The sequence below is a fragment of the Bombina bombina genome, chromosome 4 (genome assembly GCF_027579735.1).
Source record: "Bombina bombina isolate aBomBom1 chromosome 4, aBomBom1.pri, whole genome shotgun sequence".
In the NCBI taxonomy this organism is placed as follows: domain Eukaryota; kingdom Metazoa; phylum Chordata; class Amphibia; order Anura; family Bombinatoridae; genus Bombina; species Bombina bombina.
The window spans coordinates 443,635,946-443,659,062 of NC_069502.1; the positions used below are offsets into that span (position 1 = coordinate 443,635,946).

General features: G+C 41.3%; 1 protein-coding gene across 1 annotated transcript in view; it reads right to left on the reverse strand.

The window, feature by feature from the left end:
- Positions 1–5,632: 5,632 nt before the first annotated feature.
- Positions 5,633–23,117, reverse strand: part of PRSS56 (serine protease 56) — a 95,020-nt gene continuing 77,535 nt past the window's right edge. Inside the window, exons 16-17 of the mRNA XM_053711910.1 lie at positions 6,357–6,463; positions 5,633–6,026 (exon numbers count right to left, since the gene is read on the reverse strand). Of these exons, the coding sequence (XP_053567885.1) occupies positions 5,853–6,026; positions 6,357–6,463 (281 nt within the window). The 3' untranslated portion in view covers positions 5,633–5,852. The remainder of the gene's footprint in view (positions 6,027–6,356; positions 6,464–23,117) is intronic.

The following is a 23,117-nucleotide window of genomic DNA, read 5'->3' on the forward strand; positions in this document are numbered from 1 at the left end:
TGGGAAACCTAGAATAAGAAGTGATATACGGTGTAGTTTTCGGCGCAAGCGTGGGTACCCGCGCCGCCCGTAATTTCACCTCGCACATCGGGGTATTACATATACTGTGCCGTTAGATGCTAAACTGGCGTAAGTAGGACAAACTGGCGATCTTCCGAAATGTGTGCATTTTAGTCGTCGCAAGTAACTTACACCTGTATTTTGTCCACGTAAAGTCTCAATAAAGAGTAGTTTTATGCAAATTAGGCTAACACTCATAAAAATCAACCGCGACTCCATCTAAAAATGCGACACGTAATTACACTATTCAAAAGTCATATATAAACCCATGCGCAGCCGCCATTTTCTTCAGTGTGTTTGGATGGTTCGTTGAGCTACAGCACACTACAGTGGAGTGGAGGATTAGTCAGAGTAGAGAGAGAGGCGCAAACAGAGGAGTTAGTTAGGTCGCATTGTTGGTTTATTACGTGGGGAGAGGGAGAGCTAGAAGGGATGATGGGAGGGCAGATGCCCGAGAGCCCCAGAGACCAGGCACATCTAGAAAAGGGACAGAGGGTGCACAAAGGGACAGAAGGGGGGGAGGAGGGAGAGGATAGGGAGGAACCCACACCAGGGACATCACAGGGAGCAAGCCAGGTGTCCACAGAGGATGAGATGTCCAAACTTCTCATTTGATGAGAATGTTGCCCTAGTCCAGGCCATAATGGACAATAACAGTGCCCTCTTTGGCCAGGAGAAGGGCAAAGGCATTGCCAAAAGGCGTAAAACAGCATGGTTGGTGGTAGAGGATGCCGTCAGCAGTGTGGCCCTGCAGAGGAGGACTGTTGATGGCCTTAAAAAGCGGTGGAATGACTGCAAGAGGCGGGTGAAAGAAAAGATGGGGCAGGAAGCCATGCACCAGAGGGAAACAGGCGGTGGTCCACTCCTGGACATAGAATACAACACCTGGCAGGAGATGATATACAGGTCCCTGAGTATCACAGCAGTCCGTGGACTTCCAGGGGCTTCTGACTCAGGGGCTGCAACCACAGCACATCATGCTGGTGAGTAACATCCCACACACCAGTATTATATGTATTTGAGATATAACTTCCTTTAATGTCACACATCCATGTACACAATGAGGAGCATGGTATTTGGCCTACTATCAAAAACATCTACAATTATATTTGACATTAATGCTACTTAACACAATGCAATTCATGATATGAGGTGGAATAGTGCAATACTAACATGTCTCAGAGTAACACAGGCCACAAGCCACATGTAGAGTTTTCAGTAAATGGACACTATAGCCATCACAATACTTTTAGCTCAAGAAAGCAGGTTCAGTGCCTACATCAGGCTAAAGTAAATTGTGTAACCATAGTGTCACTTAAAGAACACATTTTCTTCATCATTGACATGTACACATAACTATTGTATGAAACACATACCTGTATACTGACCATATTAAAATCCCTCATATCACAAATCACAATGTTCACATGCATGTTATAGAGTTTGACATGAGAATCAGTATAGGCCCTAGCATGTATCAATGTACATTGTATGCCCACATGGACATATATATGACTGTACTAATCCCTCTCATTATTTGACTCTTCCACAGAACCTCCTGTCACGAGGATGCAAACAGGCATGCCGCCACCTCCACCACCACCACCAGTCACAGGCATGCCGCCACCTCCACCACCACCACCAGTCACAGGCATGCAGCCACCACCACCAGTCACAGGCATGCAGCCACCACCACCAGTCTTCAGGCAACCACATGAACATTATGCTCCCAGGCATGAGCAGGGTTGGATGGCTTCAGTTGAGGACCCAGAAGTGATGCCACCACCATTGACATAAGACCCCTGGAAAGATTCCTGGACAGAGGAATATTCTTCTTTTGGCTTTGAGGGGGAGCCAAGACAGCCACAAAGGGTCCATGTATTTATCCCCCCCCAACACAATCTCAGGGCAGTCATGGCTTTTACACACAGGCTATGTCACAAGAAGTGCCAACTGGACAGGCTGAGTGGTCACACACTCGTCATCAGTGGGACCATCCTCTTCACTTGGGAGAGCACCACCATCCTCTTTACTTGGGAGAGCACCACCATCCTCTTCACTTGGGAGAGCTCCACCATCTGCAGAAGAACATATAGCTGAAAGTACTCAAGCAGCAGCAGATGCAGCTGAAAATGTCACTCAAGCACCAGCAGATGCAGCTGAACCTGCACCTCAAGCACCAGCAAATGCAGCTGAAAATATCCCACAGGAACCAGCAGATGCAGCTGAACCTGCACCTCAAGCACCTAGAAGCCCTGCTGCTCAAGAGCCTGTGGATGCATTGTATTCTCCCCTGGGTGAGGAATACATTGCACTCCAGAGGAGGCTCATAACAAGCTGCGAGAGCAGACAAAGAGGCCAAGAGAGGTTTCACAGGAGCCAAGAGAGGTTCTTCAGGAGCCAAGAGAGGTTACACAAATGTAGCATAGAGCTGCAGAGGGACATGGCAGGATCATTAAGTGGAATTGTTCAAAACCAGTCACAGATGATGCAAATTATGTCTGATATGCAGATGCAGATGGACAATAGATGGCGGGAACAAAATCAACTCTTGGGTGTGTTGGTTGAGCACTTTACGCACCAGCAGGACACTGCCTCCAGCCTATCATCTGTGGCCAGCACTCCAGCAGAAACATCTGAATCGTCTCAAACCAGGAGAACAAGGAAATCCACTACAGTCACCTCAGCCCCCTCATCCAAGAAGCCTAAAAAGAAATAAATATTCTTATAGTTCACCATAAATCTTGTCCTCTGTTATTTACCATATAATTGTCATCCACATCCATGTGAGGTGTGTTTTAGTACACTAATATTGTTAAAACATATAATAAGGCCTGTGTGGAAATGGCCCCAAAAAGGTAATATTATCCTGTTTATGGCATATTCTTGTACTATAACTGACATCCACAATAGTTGTTTCTGAAGGGTACATATAGTAATATTCACTTCTAAGATGTAAACCAATGTATCTCACATCCAATATAAATTGACACATTGGTATATATAGTAGTGATGTTACTAATAGGGTGGGTATTATCAGGTGTTTTAAGTCTGCAGGTGAGAGGTTGTGGTGTCTGTGATTGGTTTGACACAATTGCAAAGAGGCAGCCTTCAAGAAGGTCTTAGAAATTATCATATGAGCCATCCTAGGTTTTGCTTTCAACTAAGAATACCAAGAGAACAAAGCAAGTGTTATAATTAAATCTGAAAGTAGTTTGAAATAACATGCCCTATTTAAAAGAAGAAGGTTTTCTTTGGACTTGACTGTCCCTTTATATATTTTGGCATCAGTGCCAAGCTGTGTTATCATTAGAATAAATTACACTCCAGTGGGTTCTAAAGAGATGAAGGTAATACAATTTAAAGTAAATAAGTAAGTATATGTCCACAATGTGATAAAGTACCTAAAAGCTCAATCCATTTGATTATGTTGTGGCTTCAAACTATTTCAAATACACAAATAAACCTTAAAAAAGCAATATCATAGTATACTGTCCCTTTAACCTTGAGATGCTGCTTAAATGTATGTGTTTGATAAGGCTTCCAGGGAGTTACGTTGGTTTTTTAGTCAGTGCAAGGGTTCCTGCGCCTGCAATTTGTGGCAAGATGAGAATGGAGTAGATTTTCTGAATTCTGCGCGCGTAAGTCCTTACGCTGTATATTGGATACCAAATTGCGTAACTTGTATGCTACGCCGTATATGTAATAAAAAAATTGCGCAAAATCTGGTGTCGCTGGCTTTTGCGGGCGACGCTGCATATCGGATCGGGCCCATGATCTCTTCACAATGAGGGTATTTGACAGCCTAATGAGTATCTATGAATCTAGTCCACTGATGTTTTCATGCACTCATTAAAGGGATATAAAATTGAAAATGTGTTGAAGCATTTTATGATTGGTATTTTACTTTCATATAACTGTATCTGACCCCTGCAAATGGTACCTAGTTCAACACATCAGGTGAGTTAATAACAAGAGGCTTATGTGTTTATTTACAAATCACCATCTAGCTCCCAGTAGTGCACTGCTGCCCCTGGAAGTAAATTGCATACTGAAACATAAAAATGTAGTTTTGACTTTTAAGTCCCTTTAACACACATACACAGACAGGTACACACACACATACACAGACAGGTACACACACATAATACACTGGCATGAATTCTCTCTCTCACCCCCGTGTATAAAGTCTAGGGCCCCAGTTAGGAAAATGCCTGGTGTTTAGTTGCAACTATAAAGTATATCTATTTAGGGTTAAGGATTATGTTTTGTATTCCTGAATAAATACCAATGCTACAACATTCTTTTTCACATAAGAACAAATACTTTTTTTACTAGTTCCTTGGACAAAACATTATATTGCAAAAATGGCATGTTCTCCTTTGTTAGGTCATGTGATCTTAGTGAGAACTGCTAGTCTCAAGCAGGAAGCAGCTAGTGAGTCAATTTGCAATGATAGTTACACTACCCCAATGTGTTCCAAAGTGAGTAGTGCAAAAAGTATTATGTCCCATGTCCCTTTATGCTATTATGTATGTATTTTATATATATACTGTATATATATCAAATTTATACTCAAAACAGAGGATATTGGCTCACATCCACATCCAAATAAAGAGCACACTTTTAAATGCTGAAAAACACCTCTGCTTTTATATTAAAATTAAGATCTTAGTCAATCAATATGGCCATATTCTACTTAGCCAGTCACCAAGTTACAAGGTGTCCCACTGTTTACTGATCCTAACACTACAGTACTTTGCCTTTATGGGCTGAATCATTATATACCCAACTCCATTACACTGTCATGAGTACACCTGAGCTTGGGTGGGGTGCTTTAACCAGCAGAAGGTAAAATCTCCCTTTCCTATTGTCTGAGGAAGGGGAGATTTCCCCCAAATGTCACAAGATTAGACATTAAATTCACAAAAGACCAGTGAGTGCCAGCATATTACTTTTTGGTGTATGGATTCAACTTGCAGGCGCCCTGGCCCAATACTTTGAAGTGAGAGTGTGCTTCACTGTTGATATATATATATATATATATATATATATATATATATATATATATATATATATATATATATATATATATATATATATATATATATATACTGTATACTGTATATTAATGAAACTGAGAGCCCACAAAACTGTAGCAAATATATATTTTATTATTTCATACATAAAAAAAATGTAAACAAATAAATATTTCAAAAGTGAAGTAGAAGTGATGCTATTAGTAATGTTATTTTTCAGTTAAACCCTACACGTGTGAATGAACTGAAGATTATGAATATTTTCAAATGTAACATGGTATTGTTAGTTTATAAAAGTAGTGTACACAGAGCACACTCAAACGCTAACTAATGCAAATTCTATGGTAATTCCTTGGTGGTTTTATGTGGCCTGGAATTCATGAAAATTGTCTATTTTTTCACATTTGTTCCTTTTTTCCCCCAATGATAATTTAATCATATTTAGGAAAATAAAAATAATTTAAAAATGTTTTGGTTGGTATTAAAGTAAATGCAATTTCCTTTTGTCTCTTTTGTGCATTGTGTTTCCTTGGAATCCATGACTTACACATCCCCTTTAATTAAGAGAAAACTATATTCTCTTACACTGTCATCATTTAGGTTTTAAGATTCTTATGACAGAGTCTGCCTTGCCTCTTGCCCCAAGTGTCCAATGTAAATGGCATCTTTAGTTTCCTTGGGCTCTAGGTCTAGATGCGTTATACATCCTGTTGATTTCTTCCTCTTTTTCCCAAGTAAAGCTATAAGGATCTATTAGGTTTTCAGAGAATCCATTGAGAGTGCAATAAGCCCAGGCATGCTTCGATAGAATGAGCTGTTTTCCAGTCCCACCAGAGAAACAAAAGACGTAGATATCCCAGCTACACGGACACGAACACGGCCCCTGTACAGGCCTTTCTCATTCTTAGAGCCCAGATCTACCAGAATCTGTAGGAAGGAATAAGATAAGTTTAGGATATTTTTATCTTTATAGCTCTATTTCAAACAAATGCACACAGGTTTTTGTTTTACTTAGCATTTGGAGAACCTTATATCATATTACTTTGCATGAAAATAAATATTAATATTATTTATCCACATAAACAGTTAATTTTGCTTTTCAGTTCAGTGGCAGAGGATTTATAGCACATCTATGCTGTCTACATTAGTACCAGGATACAATCACCCACCATGCAATATTCTGCATAATCCTCTCCACACTTTTGTGCCATAATGACTTGGGATTTCAAAACTCATAATTTATTTCACCTCTCTTACCTCCTGGAAATCCATAGTCAGCTCTTGTTCTGGGACCTGAAGAATCCATTTGTACCGTTCCTTAACAGATTCAACATTTCTGATAGCTTCCTCCAGCCCACGGCACCCTTAATATAAATTAAGAAATTAATCTATACAGTTATGATCATTCTTTATATGACTTTTGACATTTTTTTAAATCAGGCACACCATGATCCATTTAACTGTGTCAGAATGGCTTATGAATCATTCTTAAGAAAACAGCCAATACGTTGTCTGCTCATATACATTTTCTAATTGTCCTTGTTTTTACCATCAATCACTAAATAACTTTCATGCTACACTTTACATTTCCTTTATTGATTGCGGCACTAAGTCTGATATCAATTTATAATTTGCACAGACAGTTTCCAGAGTCATAGGGAAGCAATGATTTTTTTTCTTCTCTTCTCATTTTCCTAATCCAATTATAGATATTTTGTTAACCATAGAAATTCCAAGATGGTTGATTAAGAAATAAAAAGATAATTGTTATACTTGACAATGTTGTAGAAAGTTTAATAGATCCTCTGCTTGTATTGTTTGGATGTGTTATTAATAGAAATGTATTTTTTTATTACTTTCTAAAAAAAATCTCAACAAAAAGACAATTTTTTGGTTTTTAAAAATCCTCTATTGTCTGCTTTCAACACCAATTACCGTCTAAACTATAGGCTTCTACAGGCACTGGTCCATTAGCAGATTCAGTATTACTATGTTAGTAACCTGTATTATGAGTTGCCTTTAATATGCATTTATTGTGACCCTTGTACAATGCTGCTGAATATGCTGGAACTCCATTAGGCATAATATTCTTAATAATATTTTACGCCAGGGGTAGTTTTAAGTGAATCTGGATCCCAGGGCAAAAATCCAAAATGCGCCCCCCCCTTCCCACAAATTCTAAAGTAACACACAGGGACACACACACAGAAACATAAACACAGGGACACACAATCACACATACACACAGGGACAAAACAACCTCACACAAACATACAAACAGGGGGCAGACAAGGACACACACAAACATACACACAGTGACACACATACACAAACATACACACAGTGACACACACACACAGGGGGGCAAACAAGAACAAAACACATACACACAGTGACACACACAAGGACACACACAAACATGCACAGTGACACACATACACACAGTAACACACACATACACAGTGACACACACAGGAGGGCAATCAAGGACACACACAAACATACACAGAGTGACACACATACACAAAAATACATACAGTGTCACACACACACAGGGGGGCAAACAAGGACACACACAAAAATACACAGAGTGACACACATACACAAACATACGCACAGTGACACACACAAACATATATTCAAAAACAAAGAAAAGCGATACCTGCGCTGTAAAACGTCACCTGAAAGCAAAACAGGGAAAAAAGGGGAATCCCTAAACTCCTTTAAAGTAAATCTAAATTTTGATGATAAAGTGCCCAGTTTTTAAAAATTCAATCAAAAACAGGGGCACTTTAATTCATAAAAATTTACATTTCACTCGTGTTGTGAAAAAACGTACCTTTTCATTTTGACAGCCGCTGCATCGCTTCCTCCGCCCGTCGCAAAGCCTCTTGCTGGGTCTAAAATAAAGAATCCGGCTTCCTCCAATCACTGCGTTGAATCAGACACTGATTCCCCCGGGGGGAAGCCGTGCTTGGAGGATGACTGATCAGTCATTTCTGACGTAGGAAGAGGCTTGCGATGACCGAGGGAAGCTGTTGCGGCTGTCAAGATTAAAAGGTAAGTATTTTCACAACACAAGTGAAATGTAAATTTTGATGAATTAAAGTGCCCCTGTTTTTAATCGAATTTTTAAAAACCAGGCACTTTATCATCAGAATTTACATTCACTTTACCTAAATGCACAAAACAGATACTCTCTAAGAAAGAGAAAAGATACTGTATGCGCTACAAATTGTAGCTAAATTAGTGACTGGTAGACAGATTGAAAATAAAAATTCAAATAGTTATATTTAATAAAATAGTTAAAACAATGTTGCATACAATAATCACACACAGTATTATACTAATGGATGTTAAATGGTCTCTTTACGTTGTATATTTTATATATATAATTTTCTACAATAATGAAAGAATCATTGCTTGAAATGTTTGCAAACGAATACTCCGCCCTTTTGATCTTTGCAAACACCAATACTGGTGAATCGCGTTACTCTTTTTAAAGCTGTTTTTGTCCCCTACCAGCATCCGTAATTCCAGGTATGGCGTCCAGTAACTCAAGCGCAAAATAAGAGTAAAGACGTGAAGTGAGAATAGGAGACATTTTGATACATTTGGTGCCAAGGGAAATTGTGGGAACCCAGCCTGAACCTCTCCAGTGTAAGTAAGACGTAACACCTTATTGTTTTGGTTCTTCTTTATTGTCATAGGAATCTCTTTATATTCCAGAAATCCCAACACTATATTCTGCTGTATCAACAGGAATCCTGGTTTTGGGACTTTCTATACATTTAACTAATCTCTTCCACCATTCTGAATTATATGTGGATTTTAATGCGTAATTTAATACTACACTTTGCATTGCTGTATGTTTGATCACTACGGGTGATTACTGTGTGTGATTATTGTTTGCAACATTGTTTTAACTATTTTATTAAATGTAACTATTTTAATTTTTATTTTCTATCTGTCTACCAGTCACTGATTTAGCTACAAATTGTAGCGCATACCATATCTTCTCTCTTTCTTAGAGAGTATCTGTTTTGCACACACACACATACACACAGTGGGGGGTAGTTATCAAGCCGTCAACCTCAAATACGCTGGAATTCCGCAGCGTATTTGTGGCGAGGCTGATTCGCCTTAGTTATCAAAGGCTCGAGACCGGCAAAAGTAGAATTTTGTGACGTAAACTTCGATCCACCGGACTCAGTCCGACACAGATCGATTCTTACGTCACTCCAGATGTTCCGCACACAACTACTTTTGTTAGTTATCAAATGACTAGCAGGTACGCTCGGCACTTTTACGGCCCAGCGTACCTGGTTTTCAATCCGCCACCCCTGGAGGCGGCGGATCCCATAGGAATCAATGGGAGTCTGACCATAGCGAAAGTACAAGTTCGCTGCTGACAGACATCCCATTGATTCCTATGGGAGATGTCTGCACCTAACACCCTAACATGTACCCCGAGTCTAAACACCACTAATCTGTCCCCCCTACACCGCCGCAACTAAATAAAGTTATTACCCCTACGACGAATGAAGGCTCCTTTAAGGGACGTCATCCAAGATGGCGTCCCCTCAATTCCGATTGGCTGATAGGATTCTATCAGCCAATCGGAATTAAGGTAGGAAAAATCTGATTGGCTGATGGAATCAGCCAATCAGATTCAAGTTCAATCCGATTGGCTGATCCAATCAGCCAATCAGATTGAGCTCGCATTCTATTAGCTGTTCCGATCAGCCAATAGAATGCGAGCTCAATCTGATTGGCTGATTGGATCAGCCAATCGGATTGAACTTGAATCTGATTGGCTGATTCCATCAGCCAATCAGATTTTTCCTACCTTAATTCCGATTGGCTTATAGAATCCTATCAGCCAATCGGAATTCGAGGGACGCCATCTTGGATGACGTCCCTTAAAGGAGCCTTCATTCGTCGTAGTCCGTCGATGAAGAAGGATGTTCCGCGTCGGCGGGAGGAAGATTCAAGACCCGGCTTGGAAGATGACATCGCCCGGATAGAAGACCTCTTCAGCACCTCTTGGAAGATGACATCGCCCGGATCGAAGACTTCTTCAGCGCCGACTGGATGATGACTTCATCGGATGGAAGATTTCTTCAGCGCCGCTTGGAGGATTAACTTCTTCCGCTCCGGATGTCCACTTCGGTTCCATCGCTGCTCGGCTGAGTGAAGACGACTCAAGGTAGGATGATCTTCAGGGGATTAGTGTTAGGTTTTTGTAAGGGGGGTTTGGGTTAGATTAGGGGTATGTGGGTGGTGGGTTTTAATGTTGGGGGGGGGTTGTATTTTCTTTTACAGGCAAAAGAGCTGAACTTTTTGGGGCATGCCCCCACAAATGGCCCTTTTAAGGGCTGGTAAGGTAAAAGAGCTTTGAACTTTATTTAATTTAGAATAGGGTAGGGCATTTTTTTATTTTGGGGGGGTTTGTTATTTTATTAGGGGGCTTAGATTAGGTGTAGGTATCTTAAAATTGTTGTAATATTTGTAAAATGTTTGTAACTTATTTTTTTATTTTTTGTAACTTAGCTTTTTTTATTTTTTGTACTTTAGTTAGTTTATGTAATTGAATTTAATTGTAGTTATTTGTAGGTAGTTTATTTAATTAATTTAATGATAGTGTAGTATTAGGTTTAATTGTAACTTAGGTTAGGATTTATTTTACAGGTAATTTTGTATTTCTTTTAGCTAGGTAGTTATTAAATAGTTAATAACTATTTAATAACTATTCTAACTAGCTAAAATAAATACAAAGTTACCTGTAAAATAAATATAAATCCTAAGATAGCTACAATATAATTATAATTTATATTGTAGCTATCTTAGGGTTTATTTTACAGGTAAGTGTTTAGTTTTAAATAGGAATAATTTATTAAAGTATAGTGTAGTGTTAGGTGTAATTGTAACTTAGGTTAGGATTTATTTTACAGGTAAATTTCAGTTTATTTTAGCTAGGTAAGCTATTAAATAGTTAAAAACTATTTAATAGCTATTGTACCTAGTTAAAATAAATTGAAATTTACCTATAAAATAAAAATAAATCCTAAGATAGTTACAATATAATTATTATTTATATTGTAGCTATATTAGGGTTTATTTTAAAGGTAAGTATTTAGTTTTAAATAGGATTAATTTAGTTAATAATAGAAATATTATTTAGATTTATTTAATTAATATTTAAGTTAGGGGGGCGTTAGGGTTAGACTTAGGTTTAGGGGTTAATAATTTTATTACAGTGGCGGCGGTGTAGTGGGGGGCAGGATAGGGGTTAATAAATTTATTATAGGTGACGACGGTGTAGGGGGGGCAGGATAGGGGTTAATAGGTTTAATATAGGTTGCGGCGGGTTCAGGGAGCGGCGGTTTAGGGGTTAAACTATTTATTTAGTTGCAGCGAGGTGCGGGATCAGCAGGATAGGGATTAATAATTTTATTATAGAGGGCGACGGTATGGGGGGGCAGGATAGGGGTTACTAGGTATACTGTAGGTGGCAGCGGTGTCCGGAAGCGGCGGTTTAGGGGTTAATACATTTATCAGAGTTGCGGCAGGGTCTAGGAGTGGCGGTTTAGGGGTTAATACATTTATCAGAGTTGCGGCAGGGTCTAGGAGCGGCGGTTTAGGGGTTAATACATTTTTCAGAGTTGCGGCAGGGTCTAGGAGCGGCGGTTTAGGGGTTAATACATTTTTCAGAGTTGCGGCAGGGTCTAGGAGCGGCGGTTTAGGGGTTGGTAACTTTATTGAGTTGCGGGAGGCTCCGGGGGCGCCGGTATAGGGGGTAGAACAGTGTAGTTAGTGTGAGTGCTTAGTGACAGGCTAGCAATAAAGCTGGGAAAAAGCCGAAGAGCAGCGAGATCGGATGAGTGATAACTCTCACAGTCCGCTGCTCATCGCCCCGTGGCTTTTTGACAGCTTTATTTGATAACATAGGCGAACGTATTCAAGGTCCGCTGCGGCGAAGGTAGGCGAGCTTAGGTGGGCGTATTGGGCCGGCGAAGGCAGAAAAGTAGACGGCTTGATAACTACCCCCCAGTGACACTCACATACACAGTGACACACACACACAGGAAGGCACACAAGGACACACAAACATACACACAGTAACACACATACACAAACATACACAGAGTGACACACACATACACAGTGACACACACACAGGAGGGCACACAAGGACACACACAAACATACACACAGTAACACACATACACAAACATACACAGAGTGACACACACATACACAGTGACACACACACAGGAGGGCACACAAGGACACACACAAACATACACACAGTAACACACATACACAAACATACACAGAGTGACACACACATACACAGTGACACACACACAGGAGGGCACACAAGGACACACACAAACATACACACAGTAACACACATACACACAGTGACACACACACAGGGGGCAAACAAGGGCACACACAGTGATACACACAAAAACACACACACAAGCATAAGCACAGTGACACACACACATACACAGTGACACACACACAGGAGGGCACACAAGGACACACACAAACATACACACAGTAACACACATACACAAATATACACAGAGTGACACACACATACACAGTGACACACACACAGGAGGGCACACAAGGGCACACACAAACATACACCCAGTGACACGGGGGGGACACAAGGACACACACACACAAAGGGGCCTGCAGGTGAAAGCAATTTTATGCTCCCCTTAAAGACTCATGCAAAGACTCCACAGCACTCCCTAAAGAATCCTGCAAATACAAAGTGAATCTTTGACCAATTAACCCCTTATCTACAGTTCACAAAAAAGTCTAAATTTGCTCCCTTTATTTCCTAACACCATAACAAGTGACTCTAATGTTATGCTCAGAGCCCTGGCCCCTGCCATAGAACTGCAATACTTAAAAAAAAAATCCTAACTAAAAGTCCTACCCTCTGTAAATATTCCCATTCTACTGTCTGACAATGAACCACATGGACACGCTTTTCCAAAACTGGAGAGAAGGCACCAGGGCAACTGCCTGTACTGCCCGCCCCTCGAAACGGCAATGCCTGTCACCAAAAGTCATGATTACATTCTGAAATGACTCCTCTATATGTATATGCACTTTCTGAAAACAGAACCTGTAAATAAATTTGTTCATTGGGAGCCCAGAGAGGTTAGAGTTTTTTTGTTATGTTTAAAAACGCACAGGTCCCCAAAAAACACATAGTGGCTTGTCCAACATTTGGCTCTTGGCAGCAATCTGTACAATAAACCATTAAGGCTCCGTAGTATGTTTTGTTATAACAGGCATTGCATTGCTTTTATAATCAACAAAACTTACACATCAGAATTATGAACACACATATATGATTGAATCCGTTCTCGATGACAAATCCTCCCTTGAAATTTTATTCCCTATATTTAAACATAAGCCTCCACCTGAGTGATGTCTTTGATACATGAGAACCTCCTGAGTACAACAAACAAATCTCTCCGGTTACCTGTTGTCACTGACATTATTATGTTTCAGCCTTTTCATTTTATTTATTTTTACACTCCTGCCCACAGGAAAACGTTCTGCAGTCGCCCATGGATCAGTTGATAGTGGGCTAAATTATGAGTGGAGAGGTAGTTTGCACTCAGAGTTTTGCACTCCTGTTACAAGCTCAAAGTTTCATGCTTGCAAAGTTGCAGTAACAAAAAGACTTTGAGAAGTTGCAAACGCATTCCTTCTATAGACTTCAATGGAGCTGAAAAAGTTGAAACACTCACAAGTTGTGCAAACATGATCAAGGTTATTTAAAAGTGCATTATAAGAAGATAATATTATATATTTCATAACCCAATGTTCTGCACATAGCAGAATATGTTCTATTTATTCTTAAAGAAATATTTAAATATATATCTGATGGATTTTTGCACAAATATATATATATTATTCGATAAAGAGCACTCTCACTTCCAACTTTCATGAATGCCAGGGTGCCAGCAGGTAAGATATATATATACTCACCAGCCACTTCACTTTTGGCTAGATTACGAGTTTTGCATTATGAGGGGTGCGGTACTAACTTGCACGTTATTCTCACTGCTCACTTACCTGCAGCGCTGGTATTACAAGTTTTTATAAACCTGGCGTTAAAAGACAAGAAGTGAGCGTAGAGCAAAATTGTGCTCCATACCGCCATCCAATACCAGCGCTGCTTAAGTCAGCGGTGAGCTGGTTGTACGTGCTCATACACGATTTCCCCATAGACATCAATGGGGAAAGCCGAATAAGAAAAAGTCTAACACCTGCAAAAAAGCAGCATAAAGCTCAGTAACGCAGCCCCATTGATTCCTATGGCGAAATGAAATTTATGTTTACACCTAACACCCTAACATGAACCCCGAGTCTAAGCACCCCTAATCTTACACTTATTAACCCCTAATCTGCCGCTCCAGACATCGCTGCCACCTACATTATACTTATGAACCCCTAATCTGCTGCACCCAACATCGCCGCCACCTACATTATATTTATTAACCCCTAATCTGCTGCCCACAACATCGCCGACACCTACATAATGTTATTATCCCCTAATCTGCCGCCGCCATTGTTGCCGCCACTATAATAAACATATTAAATCCTAAACCGCCGTACTCCCGCATTGCAAACACTAGTTAAATATTATTAACCCCTAATCTGCCACCCCTAACATCGCCGCCACGTACATACATTTATTAACCCCTAATCTGCCACCCCCAACGTCGCCGCCACTATATTATATTTATTAACCCCTAAACCTAAGTCTAACCCTAACACCCCCTAACTTAAATATGATTAAAATAAATATAAATAAAACCTACTATTAATAACTAATAATTCCTATTTAAAACTAAATACTTACCTGTAAAATAAACCCTAAGCTAGCTACAATATAACTATTTTTATTTTACAGGCAAGTTTATATTTATTTTAACTAAGTAGAATAGTTACTAAATAGTTATTAACTATTTAATAACTACCTAGCTAAAATAAATACAAATTGACCTGTAAAATAAAACTTAACCTAAGTTACACTAACACCTAACACTACACTACAATTAAATAAATTCCCTAAATTAAATACAATTAACTAAATTCAATACAATTAGCTAAATTACAAAAAAAACAAACACTAAATTACAGAAAATAAAAAACAAATTACAAGATCTTTAAACTAATCACACCTAATCTAATAGCCCTATCAAAATAAAAAAGCCCCCCCAAAATAAAAAAAACCCTAGCCTAAACTAAACTACCAATAGCCCTTAAAAGGGCCTTTTGTGGGGCATTGCCCCAAAGAAATCAGCTCTTTTACCTGAAAAAAAATACAAACAACCCCCCAACAGTAAAACTTACCACCCTCACAACCAACCCCCCAAATAAAAGCCTAACTAAAAAAACCTATGCTCCCCATTGCCCTGAAAAGGACATTTGGATGGGCATTGCCCTTAAAAGGGCATTTAGCCCTATTGCTGCCCAAAGCCCTAACCGAAAAATAAAACCCACCCAATAAACCCTTAAAAAAACCTAACACTAACCCCTGAAGATCCACTTACAGTTTTGAAGATCCGACATCCATCCTCAACGAAGCCAGGAGAAGTCCTCATCGAAGAGGCAAGAAGTCCTCAATGAAGCCGCGAGAAGTCTTCATCCAGACGGCATCTTCTATCTTCATCCATCCGGCGCGGAGCGGGTCCATCTTCAAGACATTCGGCGTGGAGCATCCTCTTCCAACGACGACTACCCGATGAATAAAGGTACCTTTAAGTGACGTCATCCAAGATGGCGTCCCTTAGATTCTGATTGGCTGATAGAATTCTATCAGCCAATCGGAATTAAGGTTGAAAAAATCCTATTGGCTCATGCAATCTGCCTATTTAAACACAATCATCCCACAGAAAATTGCTTGATTGTTGTTGCATACCCCTACTTGTATTGAGCATCTGTTTGCAATTCTATCAGCCCAGATACTGCCTTCCATGTCTCTGTACACCTACCACCAGCATCAAGCTTCCTGTTAAACTATTTGCTTTGGGCGTCTCCTGCATCACGCTAACCTGCAGCCTTGCTGAAACTTATCTCCGCCCAACTTCATCCAGAATGCCGGATTGCCTTCAGCGTGCACGGACCTCTCCGGTTGTTTAACTGTGTTTCTCAGGCTACCTATTTCAGATCTGATCTCCACATAATTCTGCCGTTAACCAGCTCTCCTGTCATCCAGACTTTAACCAGCTACCTGAACCGAAGGTAGCTAGTTAAAGTAGGCTTACAATAATGTAGGCTTACAATTTACCTTTGAATGACGGAAAGACAGGATTAACTTTCTGGACGTGTCCCTTTTGAGAGATGCTCAGAAAGGCAAAGTAATTTCTGCTCTCTAGAGAAAGCCCATTTTGGGTAACAGCTTGCTACATGCCCGCAGCTGTCATCCAAAAACTTTTTATTCTAGCAGTAATGAATGACTATCACCCTTGATTCAAATTAGTCCTGAATATGTTTCTTATTAATTTCTCATTGAAATGTAAACACATTGATCTATTTCCATGTATACATGTCTTTTCAATCCTTGTATAAATTGTATATGAATATATAGGGTTAATCCTGGCCCATTTATTTTTAACCAATCAGGTAACGATGTATTAGCTTAAATAGCTGTTTCAGATGACAGCTATTAGTCCATGATTACTGTTTGTTAGACCAAAACCGGTCAGACTCTTTGCAGTCATGGACGAACCTACATGTCTCCTATGAAGTTTTAAACTGGCAAATAAAGATGTGCTTTTATTTTTCAAGGCTTCATTTGGAACTTTTTCTTTGCTATGTTAAGGATATGTTGGAGTTTAGACTATTTCAGAACAAGGCTGGCAGAGTGTCCAAAAACAACTTGATTTTAGTAATCTTTGTTGTCTCATATGGGGGAAGAGAAATTAATACAATAGTGAAGTCAGCTAAGACTGTGACATCAAACCCATAAAGAAAGGTACTCACACTTCCATGAGCTATAACTAAGCTCTTAGTGGATGAGCAGACAGGTTTATAGACCCACGGCTCTGAAGGAAACTCCGGAACTCTGAGGAAAAAGAATAAATGCAATTTATTAAAAACAAAGGACAATGGTACAGACAGGTAACAATAACGCATTGGAATACCTTCTTGAATGTAAAGACCAGTCTTAGTAAAAAAACGGTCAGATAGACATCAAAATTAACGGTATGCCACAGAAACCTGGCAGTGTAATACAAATGTCCGTATGAGTCCTGTAAGTATCTGACGTACGTACATGCAGTGGTGCAGCACTCAGCCTAGAATAATTCATTTTTACCTTTATTTCATTTTCAGTGGTTCGAATCCCATAATGGTTTTATGTTGTATTTTTAACATTTACTTATATGAATCTAATTAGTCATGTTTTTAGCTGATCCGGTCCAGTTTATTTAACTATATAAGATTCCTAAACTAGATCAAAATATATTTTTCCTTTTATCAACTCAAAGGTAAAACGATCAGGTGATTGTTACGTAATTGATGATGATAAGGATCCTCTATCAATCACAGACTATCTTGATGTCTAAAATGGCTGTAAACAACGGGCAAAACTATCCTTGAAAAAGCTGGTTGTATACCAGAGAAAAACGTACGTCGGATACTTTTAGGACTTATACGGACATTTGTATTACACTGCCATGTTTCTGATGCATTGTCAGGGTGCCAGGAATCAGACTGAGACGAGAAGTGCAAAAATAATCACACCTTTATTAATAGCAAAAAATAATAAAAAGTCCACAAGTCAAATAACAAGCCAGGAATCAAAACCAGAGCTGGTAGTCAGACAAGATTAGTCAGGAGCCAAAGCGAGTAGTCAGACGAGCCGGAAACAGGAATAAGGAGAACAGCAGAGTCAGGAACATGCCAGGGATCAGGAACCAGGAGGGACGTCAGACAGCCAGGTAATACACAGGAGCTCTCACAAACAGGTCTGAGACAACGCAAGGGCAAAGCATACTGAACAGAGGCCCTTTAAATAATAAGTGATGACTTCACAATTCTGAGACTGCATCCTGTCTCACACGGATGATGTACACCAGTCTGGCCATAAAAGGAAGTGCAGGAAATGAGCAGCATCACACAGTATGCACCAGAGTCAGCAAGAGAGGTGAGTAAAATGGCTGCCAGCAGCACATGGCAAACAAAACAGGGAAAAAACCTTGACAGTACCCTCCCCTTAATGGCCCCTCCCCCACGGGAGGACAAAAGGCTTATTGGGGAAACGGGCATGGAAGGTACGGAGGAGGGTGGGAGCATGAACATAAGATGAGGGAACCCATGAATGCTCCTCCGGACCGTAGCCCCATCCAGTGAACCAAATACTGTACGCGGCCCCTGGACATACGAGAGTCAATAATGCTGCTGACCTCATACTCCTCATGGTTGTCAACAAAGATAGGATGGGGACGAGGCAACACAGTGGTAAACCGATTACAAACCAATGGTTTCAAGAGGGAGACATGAAAAACATTGGAGATGCGCATTGCAGGAGGAAGGTCAAGAGCGTAGGCCACAGGATTGACCCGTCGGAGTATTCGAAAAGGACCAACATAACGAGGAGCCAGTTTATTGGAAGGCACATGAAAATTCAAGTTGCGGGAGGACAGCCAAACTCTCTCACCAACCTGGTAGGAAGGCGCGGGCAGACGCCTACGATCAGCCTGGAACTTTTGGCGCTGCATAGAACGATGAAGGCAATCCTGAATCTGCACCCACGTGGAACGGAGTTGCCAGAGATGCTCCTCCAAAGCCAGAATACCCTGAGACATGAATGAATCGGGCAACAAGGATGGTTGAAACCCATAATTTGCCATGAACGGGGATAACTTGGAGGAAGCATTAATAGCACTATTATGAGCAAACTCTGCCCAAGGTAACAGTTCAGGCCAATTATTGTGGTGATCTGAGACATAGCAATGGAGGAACTGTTCCAGAGCTTGATTAGACTATTCAGCAGCCCCATTAGATTGAGGATGATATGCCGAGGAGAAGGAAAGCTGAATCCCTATTTGAGCACAAAAGGAACGCCAAAATTTGGAGACAAACTGGCTACCCCGGTCCGACACTATCTCCTTTGGTAACCCATGTAAATGGAAGACCTCCCGGGCAAAAATTGAAGCAAGCTCCTGAGCGGTAGGCGACTTCTTCAAGGGAATGCAATATGACATTTTAGAAAAACGGTCAACCACCATAAGGATAACAGTATTGCCATTGGAAACAGGGAGCTCGACAATGAAGTCCATGGAAAGATGTGTCCAAGGACACTCACCATTAGCAATAGGTTGAAGAAGACCCACAGGAAGATGTCAAGTCTTATTCTGTGCACAAATTGAGCAGGAGGCAACATACGCAGCAACATCAGAACTAAGACCTGGCCACCAGAATTGTCGAGTGACAGACCAAATAATTTGGTTCTTGCCTGGGTGACCTGCAGCTTTAAGATAGTGGTAAGTGTACAAAAGTTTAGTTCGAAGATTCTCAGGAACAAAACACTTACCACTAGTTTTCTCAGGAGGTGCATTGGTTTGTGTAGCCAGGATCTCTTCCCCCAAGGGAGAAGTCAAATTATTACGTATGGTAGCCAAAATATGGTCAGGAGGTATAACTGGAGTAGGTACAGACTACTCCTTCAACAGAGGGGAAAATTGTCGAGAGAGGGCATCAGCCCTAACATACTTACTACCAGGCAGGTAGGAGACCACATAATTAAACTGAGACAAAAATAGCGCCCATCTAGCCTGTCGGGGCAACAAACGTTTTGCTTCAGATAGATAAGTTCAATTCTTGTGGTCAGTAAGAATGAGCACTGGCACGCTAGTACTCTCAAGAAGATGCCTCCATTCCTTGAGTGCCAAAATTATGGCTAGTAATTCCCTGTCGCCAATTTCATAATTGCACACCACTGGAGACAATTTCTTAGAGAAGAAACCACATGGATGCAAGGAACCGTCAGGTGTAGGACGTTGAGACAAGAGGGCACCTACTCCAGTCTCAGACGCATTGACCTCAAGAACAAAAGGCAGGACAGGGTTAGGATGAGCCAGAAATGGAGTGGATAATTCTCTTTATGGGTCATGTCTGTGATAGGTTTGACCAAGGAAGAAAAGTTTTTAATAAACTTTCTATAGTAATTGGCGAACCCCAAAAAACATTGAATAGACCGAAGACCAACTGGGCGAGGCCACTGAAGAACTGCAAATAACTTGTCAGGATCCATGTAGAACCCTGCAATGGAGATAACATAACCTAAGAAGGTTACTTGAGTCTGATGGAACTCACGTTTCTCGAGTTTACAAAGCAGGCCGTTCTCACGTAGTCTCTGAAGAACCCGTGTAACATCAGATCGATGAGCCTCAAGTGTGGGTGAGTGTATGAGGATGTCGTCCAAGTACACCACAACACATTGTTGCAACTTATCTTGTAGAACATCATTAATAAATTCCTGGAAAACAGCAGGAGCATTACATAGGCCAAAGGGCATTACAAGATACTCATAATGCCCGCTCCTGGTGTTAAATGATGTTTTCCATTCGTGGCCCTCGTTGATCCTAACGAGATTGTACGATCCTCTCAAATCAAGTTTAGTAAAGACCGTAGCTCCCTTGAGGCGGTCAAAGAGTTCCGTAATGAATGTAATAGGGTAAGCATTCTTAATGGTAAGATGATTAAGACCCCTATAATTGATGCATGGTCTTAACTCGCCACCCTTTTTCTTAACAAAGAAGAAGCCAGCCCCTGCAGGAGAGCAGGATTTGCAGATGATCCCCCGCGACTGAGCATCGGCAACATACTCCTCCATAGCACAATTCCCTGCAACAGACAGAGGGTAAACCCAGCCCAGAGGAGGAATCGCTCCGGGTTGCAGGTCTATGGCACAATCGTAAGACCGGTGAGGAGGCAACGTACCGGCACGCAACTTGTCAAAAACGTCTAGGAACTCTCAGTACTCCTGGCAATTGAGATACCGAAAAAGTACACAAGACTTTAACTTTTCGGACCTGCGCCAGTCGAGACTGGGATTGTGCTTTTGGAACCAGGGATAACCCAGAACAACCGGAAAATGTGGATAGTTTATCACCTGGAACTGGAGGGTATCAAAATGGAGAGCCCCAACAGCCATGGATAACAGAGCAGTTTCGTGAGCAACGAGTGCCGGCTGAAGGGTCCTGCCATCAATGGCCTCAATAGCAAGCAGAACAGACCGAGGCAAAACAGGAATGTAGTGCTTTGATACAAAAACACTGTCAATGAAATAGACCGCAGCACCAGAGTCAACAAGAGCTTGGTGACTATGGAGGAGTCCACCCAGGAAAGGACAACCATGACCAAAGGTTTCTCCTTTAGCGGTTCTGGGGACGAGGATAAACCACCCAAGGTCTGCCACCGACAGGACCTTAAGTGTGAGCATTTCCCGGCCGTGTAGGACAAGACTTCAAAAGGTGGCCCTGTAAACCACAATAGAGGCAGAGCCCCTCCCTCCTCCTAAAGGCCCTCTCCACCGCGGAGAGACGCGTGAATCCCAACTGCATCGGCTCAGCAGTACCTTGTGACTCAGTACCAGAAGGCATGGGAGGAGAGGGAGGCATAGGTGGGAACAAACACGTAGGAGACAACGGAACAGGAGGCTTCCGCAAGCGCTCCTTGAAAGAGGGCCTCTCACTTAGTCTGATGTCAATAAGGATCAAAAAAGACACCAATGCCTCGAGATCTTCTGGTAAATCTCTGGCAGCAACTTCGTCTTTAATCGCATCAGAGAGCCCATGAAAGAAGGCGGCAACAAGGGCTTCATTATTCCAACCTACCTCTGTGGCAAGTGTATGGAACTCAATGGCATACTGAGCAACAGATCTTGTACCTTGCTGAATGGACATGAGTCGTTTAGCAGCAGAGGAGAAGCGAGCCAAAACATCAAATACCCTTCGAAAGGAGGCCACAAATTCAGGGTAATTTGAAATCACAAGTTTATTAGTCTCCCACAAGGGATTAGCCCAGGAAAGAGCTGTGTCAGAGAGTAACGAGATGAGAAATCCCACCTTAGCTCTGTCAGAGGGAAATGCCTGAGGTAACATCTCAAAGTAAATGCCCACCTGGTTCAAAAACCCACTGCACTGATTAGGATCACCTCCATAATGCTGCAGTAGAGGTGCAGAACCGGACATGCTCCTGGTAGGAGTAGGTGCAGCAGCGGAAACAGGAGCAGCCATAAGTTGCGGGACCCTTTGGTCCAAATGTGCAGTGTGAGTCAGCAGGGTTTGCAGGGCTAGTGCAAATTGATCCAAGCAGTGATCCTGTTCATCCATCCTGGAAATTATGGCAGGTAAAGTTGGATTATTAGCACCATCAGGATTCATGGCCCTTGCGTAATGTCAGGGTGCCAGGAATCAGACTGAGACGAGAAGTGCAAAAATAATCACACCTTTATTAATAGCAAAAAATAATAAAAAGTCCACAAGTCAAATAACAAGCCAGGAATCAAAACCAGAGCTGGTAGTCAGACAAGCCGAGTCAGGAGCCAAAGCTAGTAGTCAGACGAGCCGGAAACAGGAATAAGGAGAACAGCAGAGTCAGGAACAAGCCAGGGATCAGGAACCAGGAGGGACGTCAGACAGCCAGGCAATACACAGGAGCTCTCACAAACAGGTCTGAGACAACGCAAGGGCAAAGCATACTGAACAGAGGCCCTTTAAATAATAAGTGATGACATCACAATTCTGAGACTGCATCCTGTGTCACACGGATGATGTACACCAGCCTGGCCATAAAAGGAAGTGCAAAAAATGAACAGCATCACACAGTATGCACCAGAGTCAGCAAGAGAGGTGAGTAAAATAGCTGCCAGCAGCACATGGCAAACAAAATAGGGAAAAAACCCTGACATGCATACCTTTTATTTTACTGAGACTGGAATTTACATTCAAGAACGGTTAT